Source organism: Durio zibethinus, chromosome 10, assembly GCF_047325235.1.
Source record: "Durio zibethinus cultivar Kanyao isolate XHJ-2024 chromosome 10, ASM4732523v1, whole genome shotgun sequence".
NCBI classification, from domain to species: domain Eukaryota; kingdom Viridiplantae; phylum Streptophyta; class Magnoliopsida; order Malvales; family Malvaceae; genus Durio; species Durio zibethinus.
This window is the reverse complement of record NC_143171.1, coordinates 17,512,556-17,527,696: the sequence shown is the minus strand read 5'-3', so window position 1 is coordinate 17,527,696 and position 15,141 is coordinate 17,512,556. Positions and strand designations below refer to the sequence as shown.

General features: G+C 30.5%; 1 protein-coding gene across 1 annotated transcript; it reads right to left on the bottom strand.

The window, feature by feature from the left end:
• Positions 1-768: 768 nt before the first annotated feature.
• Positions 769-4,698, bottom strand: LOC111292298 (inactive TPR repeat-containing thioredoxin TTL3-like). The gene is made up of 7 exons (XM_022884596.2): positions 3,519-4,698; positions 2,646-2,841; positions 2,371-2,552; positions 1,953-2,286; positions 1,640-1,850; positions 1,450-1,556; positions 769-1,184 (listed from the first exon to the last, which is right to left on the bottom strand). The coding sequence occupies exons 1-7, from the start codon at positions 4,406-4,408 to the stop codon at positions 1,032-1,034; spliced, it is 2,073 nt and encodes a 690-aa protein (XP_022740331.1). The 5' UTR covers positions 4,409-4,698; the 3' UTR covers positions 769-1,031.
• Between the last annotated feature and the right edge of the window lie 10,443 nt (positions 4,699-15,141).

Below are 15,141 nucleotides of genomic sequence, written 5' to 3'. Positions count from 1 at the left end.
AACTTTTCGCAGAGAAACATCCTTAGAGACAAATATGGCAAAAAATAAAAATAAAAAGCCATTTCATGCCTTCAAAATGCTAAGCACAGCACCCATCTTAACAGACGTTGTACAGAGTAGTGTGACCGGCGAAGTGAACAGCTGTGCAGTGTCTGTGTCTTGGCTTCAAAAGAAGACTGGAACCAATATAACGCTGTTATCAGCTCCTATCTGGTTTCCAGTCTGCCTGAAGGTGAACGCGTGCAGGATTTGACCTTTTTTTAAAAAAATGAAACCAGAAGCTGATTTAATTTCTGCATCTGGAAGGTTGTTACTTGGGAAGGAAATATTGGATTGTTGTAAGTCTGCAGTATTGAAGTTATTTTAACAAAAATTATGAAAAACACAAAAAGGAAAAAGACGGTCAAAAAGTAAAAAAGTTGAGCCAAATCAAACTGCAAAAGGTGAATGTAAAGATTTTAGAATGAAACATTAATAATTCAGCTCTCTTTCCAGCCCAGTATCCAGCAGACATCCGGTCTCTAAACACTATGTCACCTACCAGCCAACCCTCTCACCTCTTCCTTGTCACTCTCTTCAATATATAGTTCCAACTGGAGAGACAAAATAATTAAATTCCACACTTTATCCCACTTTTTCTTGTCATAGGAGACATGGGACATGCGAATGAGACTTGACTTATTCAACTGATTATTTCTCTCTCCCTCATTTCTTTTTTCTTTCCTTTTTCTTCAAATTAAAGAGACTAGTGGTAGTGCAATCCAAAGGTTGAGAGCTAAAGAAGAAGGCAAAGATATAGAAAAGAATTTAAGGAATTCCACAAATGTAAACTAGGAAGCTATTTTCTCCCTGAGCGTGAGGCTTTTCTTGCCTCTCAGAGATCTATGAAACAATTATGTAGCTGATTATATAACTAGTAAAGCTGCTGATCCTAGTATGAATCAAGAAATGACAATGAAAGCTTTGGACAATTATCATCAAATGCTGTTTGGGGTAGGGCTTGAGCCACAAAAGAAAAGCAATTACTTTTTTTACAGAATATAGTTCCTCACTGAGTCCTCCAAGAACTGATGGCTAGGGCAGATCATCTCCTTCACTTTGTCTCCATTCTTATAAATCTTAAAAGTTGGGACCATTCTTATATTCTCAGCTTTTGCCACAGCTAAGCTCTCCTCCACATCCACCTTCAGTCACAAGACAAAAAGACATGTGTTAACACTTAAACTGGTCCTTTTATATCAAGTCATGTTTGTTAGAATCACTATGGTACAACTTTGGCATCACAAGCAAGTAATCGAACTGAAGCATCATCTAAAAGAAAATTAAAAGCAAAACAACCAAGAAAATCAGTATACCAATTAATTGAATCTTTAGGAACATGGCATAATGTTGGTGCAGAATGCAAGTGACAAAATGATTTCAACAAGTTAAGAACACTCAAATGCCTACCTTGAAAAAATGAACAGATGGATACCGAACGCAAAGCAAGTTTATGAATGGGGATATTTCTTCACATTGTTCATTGGCTGCCACTTTAAAATGGACCACTGATATGCCTGAAACTTCATCTTCTAAATCAGATAGGAAAATCAAGACTCAAATTAAGGAAAAGAGAACCACATGAAGGCCTCAATCTCACCTGGTGACGATATTGCAGTTTTAAATCTATCTATGCTAGAAATTTCTTCTACTTCACCACTAATTTTCATATTATTATAATTAACATCAACTCGACAAGATTTCTTCAGTGCAACTTGTGCATTGTGTAGAGACTCAGCAACTTCATTGTCTCCAGGAAGTTCCTTCCTCAAGAGCTCATAATCTCTCACAGCATCTGCCCACCGTCCAAGCTATAACATCCCACAAGAACATATCATGATAATCAGTTACTAATCAACAAAAAAGAGAGTTGAAAACAGATGCAGCAAGTAACCATACAAATGCCATTTCACCTTTCCATTTGAGGCTGCCCTTCGAAGTATGGCCTTTATGTAATTTGGTTCGATTTTTAGTGCCTGGTTGCAGTCCTCTACAGATTTTTCCCAAAGTCCAAGTTTAGACCAGCAAACTGCTCTATTGCAATATAGAATAGAGTTAGAAGTATCAAATCTTAGGCCTTCCCCATAAGCTGAGCAGGCTTCAGCATATCTTCCAGCATTGAAAAAGTCATTGCCTCGAGTCCGTGCTCTTGCTACCATTTGCACATTGTTTATTACTGTTGCAATCTCTACATTGCTGCAATCAATGTGTCCAGCCTTCTCTGCTGCCGAAACTGCATTCTCAAATCTGCAAGAAATTTATAATCCATTCTCACTCGCCCCTAACAACAATAGCAAACAGTAAATAGTAACTTCATCTTTCAAAGTTCACCTTCCCAATGCCATCTCAACTTGAGCTTGAACAAAGAGGGCATAAGCTTCGGTTGCCATACCAAACAACCTAGTCTGTGAGGAGGGAGTATATTGCTCCAATTTTGGAATGTTTGATAGGCAGGAATATGCATCCTCAATTTGGTGGAGCTTCAGAAAGGCTTCTGCTTTGCAAGCAATGAGCTGTGAATTCATTTCAACAAGCTCAGATATTCTGCAGTTGACTTCATAAACAGCTAGCAAGTGCAAATATATAACTGAGGCCAAGAGCTGTACCTGAGGAGATGAGTCTGCGCCAACAGCTATTGCTGCATCAGTTTCCCTTAGTACACCCTTCCAATCACTGATCTTTCGGGCATCTGCACACCGATTAATATGATTCTCCAACAACTGCAGCTTCTGTAACTCAGCTGGATCTGAATGTTGCCTTGGGAAACATAGGTGGTGTCTGGCATTATCTGGAAGACCTAACCTGGAGAAAGAAATTTGAGAATTGTTAATATTCTATCCAAAATCCATTCTTCTCAGAAAGCATGAAGCCAGACAATCTAATGATAAACCCATTTTATTAACCTTAATCGGAGAATACAACGTTAGTGAATGGGATAGAAATTCACCGGGCATTAACTACACAAACCATGCCAAACGCCAGTTTGAACTTAATCCAAAAAGGCAAAAAAAAAATTATGAAAAAAGAATCCCAAACAGAATTCATGGAACGTCTAAATCAATAAACAGAACAAGCTAAAGGACAATCAATCAGAGAACAAAATGAAATTCGATTATGAACCAAAAAAAAAAAAAAAATACAATCTTTTAACAACTTGCCAGACGGCTAGCAACAGAGAGACGAAGCAATCTCAATGTATTAGCAGTGACAAGAACAAAGAATTAAAAGAAGAAGTGGGATTGACAAAGAACAAAATGAGAGAGCAAATAAGAACCAATCAAACAAAGAAAGAGAAAGAGATAAAAGCCCACAGAAACAGAAAAGAACAGATCCCATCCTCACCAACACCAATGAGAACATAAATAAAGCACCCACCAATCACATTAATATGAACAAGAAAAACACTGATAAATAATAAGTAATCATATGATTGAAAAAAAATAACCCAAATCATCAACTAAGAAAATTAACTAACTCACCTAAGATAAAGAGAAGACAACCTCTGATGAGCTCTGCAATAACCAGGGTCCAATCTAACAGCCTCCTCACATTCCCTGACCGCCTCTCCCAACCTTCCCACAGCCGTCAACGCAGCTGCCCTATTGCTCCGGTACGCGGAGTTTTCCGGTGAAATGGATATGGCCTTATCATACAATGTCAATGCCTCCACAAAATTCCCTCTTTTATACATCTCATTACCAGCTTTCTTCATTTCTTCAGGATCACTAGCACTCCCCAATTTAGCACCACCACCACCGCGCATTATGCTACCGTGTCCATAGTTTCCTTTGCCATCCCCAAGCGTGTCGGTCTTGTTAGAGGTACGAGACGCCTTGGTTTTGAGGATTTTTCCAGATGGGCAAATGTTACCACTCGGTAAAATATTTGTGGTGCTTGGATTGGAACAAGCAGATGGCGATGAAGAAGAGGTTGTCCCACTCAAGCTTGAACCAGAGTAGATCAATGGGGGTCCAGCAGACACGGATCTCCTGTGGCCCGGCCTAAGATTCCGGTTTGTTGGGGCGGATCCGAGTACAGATGGGCTTGTCTCAGACAGCTCCCCTGAATTATTGTTGTTCAAGCCATTACCTTTGGGCAAATGGGTAGCCGTCTTGTTGTTGGTTTTGCTGGAAACTGAACCAGCTGATGAGCTTGAGCTAGTACTTGATGTTGTAGTGGCGACAGCATTTCCATTGTTGTTGATGGAAAGACGGGTGGAGAGTAACGGTGAAACAGGAGAACCCAGCAGATCGAGTTCTTTGAAGTCAGGCTTGTTTATGTCTTTCTCATTGGTTGCTGTGAAACTCAATGAGTCAGGGTAGCGAGTGGTAAGAGAATCCAGGCTTGGTCTTTTGGAATGTGATGACATATTTTCAGTTTTGGCTTCTGTCAGAATTCTAAATCTTAAGACTAATTCTTTTCGAGTTTATATATATATATATAGAGTACTAGTAATTTCAAGAATGTGAAAGTAGTGCAGCTAGCTTGGCTTAGTTTATTTAGATAGTCTAAAATAACAAGAACAAACTAAGAGAGATACGTGACGAAAACATGGAGAAAGAAAAAGAAAAGAAAAAGAGGAATGTGAATGTAAGCCTGAGTCTGTCAAGTCTAGTAGTGTTTTACTCTGTTTTATGTTTTAAGTTTAAAGTCCTTAACACCCCACCCCCCCAACAGACACATATATATATATATATTTTTTAAATTATATTCATAATTAAATACTACATTTACTCAAATATTATATTTATATTTTCAAAGTTACATTTATAATTAAATATTACATTTATTCAAATATTATATTTATATAATCAATTATTATATCATCAAATAATTAATAATAAATTTAAACTTAATTAAACAATTAAATCTACACATAATAAAATTTAAACTTAAAATCTTAAAATTACAAAACATCATCCTTCTCACTAAACCAAAATTTCATTGGCAAACCTACTAGTAATTCAGTATTAATAAAGGAATGAAAGCTTTCACTATTAAAAGACGTTTGGCTTGAAAAAATAGATTCTATTTTACCTTAAAAAAATTAATTACGATCAAATCTACTAACAAATTTGTTCTATTTCACAAATTCTTCTTCATTCCTCTTTTTACCCTCAGCCAAACCGACATCGAAAGACATATTCCAATCCCGATCCTCCTTTGACAGCCAAACTAAAGGTCCATTAGCCGTCGACTCCCTTCGACACTTACTTCTTCGCTGCTATTCCTTCTAGCCGTTCGTTCTCACTCTACTTAATTTCAAGGAGTAGGAAATTATCAATATAACCTTATTTTATATAAATATATTTTATTATATAATTATTTGTCTTTTTATCATTTTTCAATTAAATTAGTATAACTTATGACATCAACTCAATCAGAACGTTGTATATATTGTGCAATGAAAATTTATAAAATTATCGTATGTGCTTTTATTTATTAAATTGATTATTAATTATTTTAAACGTATCATGATAAGTCTATTAAGGGTTATGAAATAATTTTTCTTAAAAGTTCCCTCAATTTTTTGTAATTAATCAGGTTTACTGTTCCTCTCAATATTCCTCCTAACTAATAAAAATTACCACTTCTACTACTGCATTGCTTTCCTTTTAACTTTTTAAAATTCTGACAACTACTCACTCAGAATGCATTCTTTAGTTGTTAGCAAATTTTAAGAAACTCTAAAGACACTGTGTAAAAAACATCTAAACACTATCACAATCTCACAAAAAATATACTAGCATTTGCATGGCAATATACAATCAAAAATAGAAAGGCTTTTCAACGACTTTGTTTGATGTAATTTTCTTGATGAGACATCATTGATATTAGTAAAAAAACGTTTTTTTTTCTTTTTCTTTTGAAATTTAATTTAATTTATTCACCCAAATAATTTAGAAGATGACATCAAATTTAGAATTTAAATCCAACACTTGTTACTTTCTTTTTTTTAATCTACAACTACAATTTTTTTCATAAAAAATTTATTTCCAAAACAATTGAATCACTAATAGACAAACTTGTCTTGCTAGATGAAAAATGTTATCCCAAAAGAAAAAAAAATTAATATTCCAAATTCAAAGAATTTAATTTTTTTAAAAAAATTTTAAAAAATGAAAAATGAAAAAAAAAGTGTTTAGTTGAAACTTCCAAATTCCAAGTAAAACGTGTTAGTAATAGAATACATACGTGATATTTTTAAATTAGGGAGATTAATATGTGTTGACATTTACTTGACTAAATTAAGTTGTTTCATTCAGAAGGATGATGCAACAAGGTGTGCTAGTGTCACACCTTGGGCAGACACACCAGGAGCTGAGGCCCGAGCACCTAAGGTCAAGGCTCGAGCACTAGAGATAGTTACGAGAGTTGGTGCAATAAGCATGGGGAAAGAGTCCAAACCACCCACACAGCATGCAGGCCTACTCACACAGCTAAGGCCAAGCCCGCAACATGCCCCCACTGCACTTAGGTGGACCTATGAGAGCATGGCCAATATAGAATCTTCCAGAGGCATTTAGGATCGACAATATTCAGTAGGAGGATTTGGTTTACCTTTAAAATCAAGAGAAGCCTTATGTAATCTATATAATAATATATAATCCCTGATTTTTTAAGAATCTTGTAAATCATTTGATTTTAGGAGATAGCCATAAGTAGAGCTGAAGGCTTCAACTATAAATAAAGGGTCACCCCACCCTCAGTTGTACATTATCAGACATATTGTTCTTTAGTAATACACTACTTATTCCAGCATTCTTTGTGTTCTCTTTAATTTGCGTATTCTACATTTTCAGTTGTTTGTTTCCCCGCACGCTTGGTTCATAGGCTGACTTAAACCTAAAGAACATATTCCTAATCTAAAGTCACATAGATTCTAAGTCAGAGGTTAGAGCTCGTGACAGTTGGTATCAAAGCTAGCTCTAAGAGTACTAGAGATATGCCACCAAGGATGGTGGTCCCTTGTTGGAGTGGGGGAGGATGTCACGGCCTGGGGTAGAGCCTAAAATCCTACATTGACTGTGTATTAAAGTTGGTCATGGGATATAAGGGTTCACACCACCTTCAACTTGTGAGGTGTTTTTTGTGGGATAAAACTATGAGACCAAGGGAATCGAAGTGGACAATACCTCACAAGGGTATGAACCGTGATAGTTAGGTTGATCTAGGATGTCGGATGAGTCTATGCCCAAGTTTTGCAGCCTCACAAGCTTGGAGGTTAAGTCTGACCCATGACACTAGCATATGCTTTACGGGTCATGTGACAGCCTGTTATGGTACTTATCAGGCATAGTGTAATTAATACCGTGAACTCACAACACTTATAGGTGGAAAGCCTTACTCCGCTGCTTGTTCTCATGAGTGAGAGTTCTCATAAGTGTAATGCCTCTAGCAATGGAAGGGTTTGTATGCTCAGTTACCATTTTTCATCCCATTTGAAATGAGTTCAGGAAAAGAAAATACGGTAGAAAAATTAAATAGACATGTGACAACTATATAATTTTATTTTTAAAATTATAAAACTCCATCAGTATATATAATAATAATGATGATGATGATGATGATGATGATGATGATTTTATTAATTAATGGCTTAATCTTATTCTAAAATATGAATTTTATTTGATAATCTTTCGTGGTTTTGGAATTATATTTGTTGTTGTTATATTTGTGTATTATATAGGACTATTATTCTAGCAGGTTGTATCTTAATATGACATCTAACAACTTTCTACCAACCTCTTTGAAGGTATAATGCGATGCAATTGACACTTTCCAAGTAGATCATGCCTCCAAAATTTTTGGATTAGAAGAATGGGTTCAGTTTTCTTTTCATAAAAAATTTATACTATGAGAATAAGACAAAGAGATTACAAATGTTAGAATTTGAATAATAGATTTACTAGATGTCACATTTAAGTATGGTTACATGAACCATCTAACCTAAAAGAATTTAGTGAATTATCTCATTGAATCCTAAGAAAGCTTTTATTTGTACCTCTAAATTTGCTTTATACATTCTGTGTTTACTACAAACACACTCTTAAAAGAAATTACTTAATTAAACTTTGACAAATTACTTTTAACCCTTTTAAACAACTATTTCTACTATTTCTCTTATTTTTCATCTCTTATTCTCTGCTTTATCTCCATCACAAACCTTAAACCATTAAAACTGCTAATATTATCTTGTACATTGTGGAAATGGATACCTAAATAGAAAAAACATTGGTCGGGATGTAGAGTGTCGAATAAACAATAAGGTCAATTCTTTTAATTGCAATTTAAACTAAAAAATTTACACTCTATGAAAATGTATTTCTTAATTCTTATTTGGAAAACAAATATATATCCGATAAGTTTTATATGTTATCGGATATACATTTTTTGGAAATATAATATTATTTCTGGATCTGTATATCCAAAATACATATCTAGATATTACATTTTCCAATATGCATATTCGAAAATATACAAAATTTACTTGATACGCATATTCGTTAATGTGATTATTTTATTTTTTTAACTTATTTGAATATGTGAAACAAATTGAAAATTGCACTTGTAGAGAGGAATTAATCACCACCAATACTAGATATGGTTGTAGTTATTCATTTATTATTAAAAAAGTAAGATTATGTTTTTCAAAGTTAGATTATGTAGAGGCAAAAAGATTGTGTTTTTAATGTTAGATTATATAAAAGCACAAAGTGATAAGCAAAATATGTTCTGCAAGTGTTTTGTAATAGAAAAATCTTGATCTCATAGGTTAAACAGGTCGGAAAAAATAATGGTTTTGTTGTTGTGGTTAAAAAATTTGATTTGGCAGTACGAACGAAAAAACATAGAATAAATTTGGCATATGAATGAAGTGAAAAATATAGGCAACAAAAGAATAAGGCAAATGTAGAAGAAATACATCATAAGGGAATGAGAATGTTGTCCATTTGAGTTATATGAGATTAAATTGATAAAAGATAATGAGTAGGGTGTGAAAGTAGTTTGTATGTTTAACAATCATCTACTAACCAAATAATTAAAGGGACATTCATTTACGAGTTGGTTATTTGATAAAGAAAAGACAATAGTGACTAATACATCAAACAATATAGTCATACTAAGAAACATACCGTTGACCCTAAAACAAAATAATGAAAAGAATGTTAGCATTATAAAGACAATATATAATGCATGTAAAAGATACAAATTTATTGAGAAAGCTAGTAGTCACAATTACAACAACTTTTGAAAAAGTAGAATGAGTGTAAATACATAGAGTGGCTTAGGACTAACAAGATAAAAGATTATGTGAGAGACTTGTTCTGAGCTTGTCTTATTAGTATATGTATGTTGTATGCCTTCTTAAGTGTTCTGGTTATGGATTATACTTATAAACCAATATATACCATCTCTTATTACTTGAGATTATTGATATGACATCTACTGAGATAACATTTTTTGTTGCATTTGTGCCCATGGAGACCAAGTGCTATGACAACTACAATTGGGCACTATAAACATTAAAAAGTTTAATGTCTCCTAATACATTACCTACTATCATTATTTTTTGTGTTCCCTTGCACAATAAACCTTTTGTGTAGATTACATATTTCAAGAAATATGTTTGCTAATTGTAATAAATTTTTGTGCGTAAAAAAAAAACAAGAGGCATTCATGTCAACTTAGAGTGCCCTTATGTTCTTTCCTACTGATGGTAAATACAAAAGGCATTTAAGTTCATTAAAAATTGATATTTATCCAAAAGTAATCAAGTTTGTGAAAGACCAATAATTGACAAAGTATAAGGATAGATTTGTTACTGCTTGTATGAACAAAATAATACACTTTGGTAATTTTACACAAAACTTACATCATTCATAACAAAACATTCATTGTAATATACCTTTATAAATTTGTATAAGGCCGAGAGTAAACATGCAAAGTTAAATAGGCACCTTAAATCATTTCAAGGGAATTTTAAGTCATCATGAAAAATAGTCAATTCCCTTATTAAGCTACAACATATGAAGATAAAGACTTCATTTAAGAAAAGTATTGTGATTGTGGAACATAACTACAAGCCAACATTATTTAAGGAGTTACGAGGTTTGGTATATGAGAGTGCACTCAATATGATTTTGATGAAGGTCGAATGAACAAATCAGGTTGTGATTGACAAGCAGGCTTGTGGTTGCATGATCAAAGGCATGCACGGATTATTTTGTATGCACAAAATTATAGAGCATATAAAGTTGGAAAGCCCAATTTTTTTATCTGAAATGTATCTTCATTGGACAAAGTTGCACTTGATAGAAACCAAGTTAATAAAGTATCATTAAAGTCGACCATTGTAACTGAAGTCAAGCAAATCATATTATGATTCAATTTTCTAGGTTTAATTTTTGCTTTGTTTTCACCCCTATTGATCTTAATTACTTTTATTTTTTTAGGTTTAATTTTTGCTTTGTATTAATGTTGATTGCTCATTGCTTTCTTTTTAACTTGATTCTAGGTTATTGGTTTCTAAAGGTGGTCCAACTGTGGACTTTGACTTTGAGTAGAGATTTAATTTGTATGCCAAACTCAATCTCTATTTGGGACCGCTTGAGGCTAGTGTCACGATCTCACTTGCTTCCATGTTTGACCTCTTTTGTGTGCTTTTAGGACTTTGCAAAAAAATTTATGCATTTCAGTGGCCTTTGTTTGATTTTGATTTACTACTGTCCAGCCTCCTTATGTCTCTCAATTTGTTGATTAGTGTTTAATTAAGGTTAAATTGTTGTGCCAAATTGCTTTTAGAATTTTTAAAATTTTTTAAATATTTTTTGAAATTTTTATAATTCTTAAAATTTGTTAGAATTTTTCAAAATTTGTTAGAATTTTTCAAAAATTCTTCAAATTTTTTAGAAATATAAAAAAATTTTAGAATTTTTTTTTTATATTGATATGACATTAATGAGCTGGTGTTGATTGAATTTTTTGACACATGTCAACATCTTATTGGGTGTTCATGTCACGTTAATATTTTTAATTAATAGTATTAAGGATTAAGGTAATTTAATACATAAAAATATAATTTAAGTTTCAAATTAAAATTTTTTATTTAGATATCATATTAGAAAAATATAATAGTTTATGGGTTAAATGGAATATTATCTCTTTTTAAATAAAGCATACGCTAATTTTTTAATCTTGCATATGTAATTGAAAAATTAAATTGTCAATGAATGCAAAGATACTCTAAAAAAAAAAAAAAACTATAATAATATAACTGAAAAACTTGAAGGAAACTACAAGCATGCATGTCTTTATATTATCCTCCAAATTGAAAAGCATAATATGAAGCATCATATTAACGAAATGTAAGAAGGACAGCAAGTGTAGTTGTGTACACAAGTTTTGTTGAGAATTATCAAAGCACAAGTTTCTATCACTTCATTTTAATCTCATGGACGTGTTTTTAAAATTCCTCCACTTTTCATAACCCAAAAAAAAAGAAGTTTCAAGCTTTAAGATAACAAGAAAACATAAATAGATGCTTGTGAATACCTTTGCAAGCTTTACCATTATTTTGGAATTGAAACAGAAGTTCTTCGTAATTAAAAAAAAAAGGGGAAGTGAAGTTATAGAGAAGGAAAGAGGCCGTACTAAGTCGACAAGGGAGAGGCATCAATGTGACAAGTATGAGGGGTAAAAAGGTAAGAATAAGGAGAAGAATGGAGACAGAGGCAGCTGGCCATGTGCAGAGTGTGGCGTGCCAGCTGGGCCACTCAGGGAAACCAAACCAAAGTCCCTCCCATAGCCACTGCCAGTGCCACTCGTTAAACTAACGCCAACGGATTCTTCGTCTTCTCCCTGGAATAATCCGTTATATGACGTTACACTGGAGCCCAAGCCGAGCCAAGGTGAGAGTGGGAGTGATTGTGTCTGGTCAGTGGAGAAGGATGCTGCAGATGATGTGGGACTAATCACTCAACAGATACTCCCCGTCTCGCGCTCGCATACTTTCACGTTTTTGTTTTCGTTCTTTTGCCCATCATTTATCACATTTCACATCTTCTCTTTACAAGCTTTTTTTTCGCTCTTTTTTCTTTCTTTGTTAATTAACTAAATATTAAGTTAAAATTAAGTTAGAACGAAAGTGAACCTTTAAAAATAGTCAATAGTCATAAGATTTATTGTCGAGTACAAGGCTATTAATTTTAATTATCATAATTAATTTTTTATGATTACAAGTATTAGAAACCTTTAAAAGTAGATAAAATTTTTTTATAAAATTATGTCATAAGTCTCTATATTCTGACAAAATTCAAAATTTAATTCATTTGTTATAGTTTATTTAAATTTAGTCCTTACACTATTTTAATTTGATATTTTTGATCCAATCATCAATTCCATCAAATTTTTATCATTAAAAATGCTTAATGTGACAATTTACTTTACAAATATAGAATTAATTTTGCTAAAGTGATAATTTAAATGGATCAATCAGTTATCAAATTATAAATATAGTTATTACCCTCTAACAAAATTTAAACTTTAATCTCTCTAGTATAATTCATAAATATATAGTTCTTATACAAGTTAAATTTGATAATGTTAGTATAATTATTAATAAAAATCATATATATTTTTTAAAAATTAGATTTTAATTATTTTTAAAAATTAATATTTCAAATTTTTTACAATTTTTCATTTTTTAAAATATCAAATTTGATATTTTTTTTAATATTTTAGTTTTTTAAAAAATCAAATTTTTTGTTTATATGAAAATCATATTTTATATATTTTTTAAAAAATCGATATTTTAATTTTTAGAAGTTTTCTAGATTTTTTAAAAGTATTGAATTTATTTTTTTCAATATTTTAATATTTTTACATTTCATTTTTTTGAATGTTTTTGTAATTTTTTTCAAATTTTCACATTTTTGTTTAATCAAAATATTTAATTTATTATTCATTATTTTTTTGAATTTTTATAAAATTTTCTATATTTTTAAATTTTTATGCATTTAATGTATTTTTTTTTATATTTTTTATTTTTTTAAAAAGAGTTTAGAAATTTAAAAATTTTTTACATGTTTTTTTTTTTTTTTATGTTATTCAAGTAAAGAATAAATCAAAATTAGATATTTTCGTGCTTCACCATTGCTATGTTTTGCCCCAGATTTTTATGCTCTTTCATCACCAATATACCAAAACAAAACAAATTTTAAAGACTCGTATCTTTTATATAATTTATTTATTTTTTATTTAAATATTAAAAAGTATAAAAATTTTCTAAAAAACATAAAAACTCAAAAATATATAGAAATTTTATACAAATTCTAAAAAAATTAAAAACTTAAATTTTTTTAATAAGTAAAAGTGTTAAAATTTGAAAAAGAAATATAAAAACTAAAAAAATGAATTTTATTTAAAAAATTTAAAATATTGAAAAAACAAATTTAATATTTTTAAAAACCAATAAAATTTCTAAGAAATTCGAAATGTTGAATTTCTTTTAAAAATAAAATTCAATTTTTTAAAAAATTTAAAATATGATTTTTAAAAATCAAAAAAATTAAAATTTAACATTTTAAAACTATAAAAAAATTATAAAATTTTTGAAATATTGATTTAAAAATATTAATATCTGATTTTTTAAAATAAGTAAAAAAATTATTTTTATTAGTAATTGGATTAATATTATAAAATTTAACTTGTACAAAGATGGGATTTTTATGAATTATACTAGAGAGATTAAAATTCAAATTTCGAGAGTATAAGAACATCATTTTCATAATTTGAAAACTGATTTTGTCTATCAAAATTGCCACAATATCACGATATCAAGTCATTGGCCAAATCATCGAGTTAACTGTCATGTCATCATTTTTAACGATAAAAATTTGATGGAGTTAGTGATTAGATTAAAATTATCAAATCAAAATAGTATGAAAACTAAATTGTATAAATTTTAGTAATTGGATTAAATTCTAAATTTAAATAGAGTATAAAGATCTCTAACATAATTTGATAAAAAATTTTAAGACAACTCTCACATATAGGAGAGTTAAAATATGAGTACTAACTATGATGGATTTCAAAACTTGTTATAATTGTCGTGGTTTTAACAAATGATGTGTTCTGTTTCTAAAAAAAAAATTATGTTTTTGTATTAACATTGGGTTTCTAATGGCATTTTATCGATGGCGTTTCAATAAAAGATTTCACGAGATTCTGTGTTATGAAAACAATAGCAGCATTTTATTTAATAAATGTAGGTACAATTAAAAATAGTAGCATTTGTCATCATAAAATGTTGTTAACATATAAAAATGTGGGTAATTTCAAAAAATAAAGCATAAAAAATAGAGCGAGAAATGACTCATTTGCAAAATGCAATGTTTAGCAGAATCTGTGGTGATAATTTAACGAGTTTTTTGGGAAACGCCTCTATTTGAAATAAGGTAAAATACACAAATACTCATCTAATTTTAAAGTCATTTTAAAATGACCATTGAAATATTAATTTTTTCAATTTAATCTCTTAAATTTGAGTAAATGTTTTTTATTAATTACTCAATCGATAGTGTCTATAGGAATGTTGATGTGACACTACTATGTCAATTGTCAGGTGCTAAGTGGCACTATCACGTCATCTGAAAAATCATATAGTATTGCTAACATAATATTATAAATTTTAGAAATTAAAAATAAATTTTAGTCAATTAATTTTTAAAATTTTTTTATTTTGGTAGCTCAACTTTAAAGATTTACAATTTGGTTATAGATAAATAAGTCCTCAAATTTTATAAATAATAGAAATAAGTATTTGATTGTTTTATTGCATGAAATTAAATTATAAATTTTTTTATTTTTATTATAATTATACCATTTAGATTTGAAAAATAGATGAATATTATCCAATTACCAAAATTAGGAAAATAACATTACTTCAAATCTTTGTGATTTAGTCTATCTAAATAAATTCGAGTAAATATTTCATATTTTAAAATGTTAAAATTCTAATTGCAATAAAAATTCATAATTTCATTTAATAAAACATTAAAAGAAATATAAATGGCATAAATTTATTGTAATTAGAACTTT

Bases quoted from the DNA above. Each gene is read 5' to 3' on its own strand.
- LOC111292298 (XM_022884596.2), bottom strand. From the start codon at position 4,408: ATGTCATCACATTCCAAAAGACCAAGCCTGGATTCTCTTACCACTCGC. The intron at 1,557-1,639 runs GTGAGATTGAGG...ATGAAGTTTCAG, and splicing joins AACTGCAATATCGTCACCAG to GCATATCAGTGGTCCATTTT. The intron at 1,185-1,449 runs GTAGGCATTTGA...TTGTGACTGAAG, and splicing joins CATCTGTTCATTTTTTCAAG to GTGGATGTGGAGGAGAGCTT.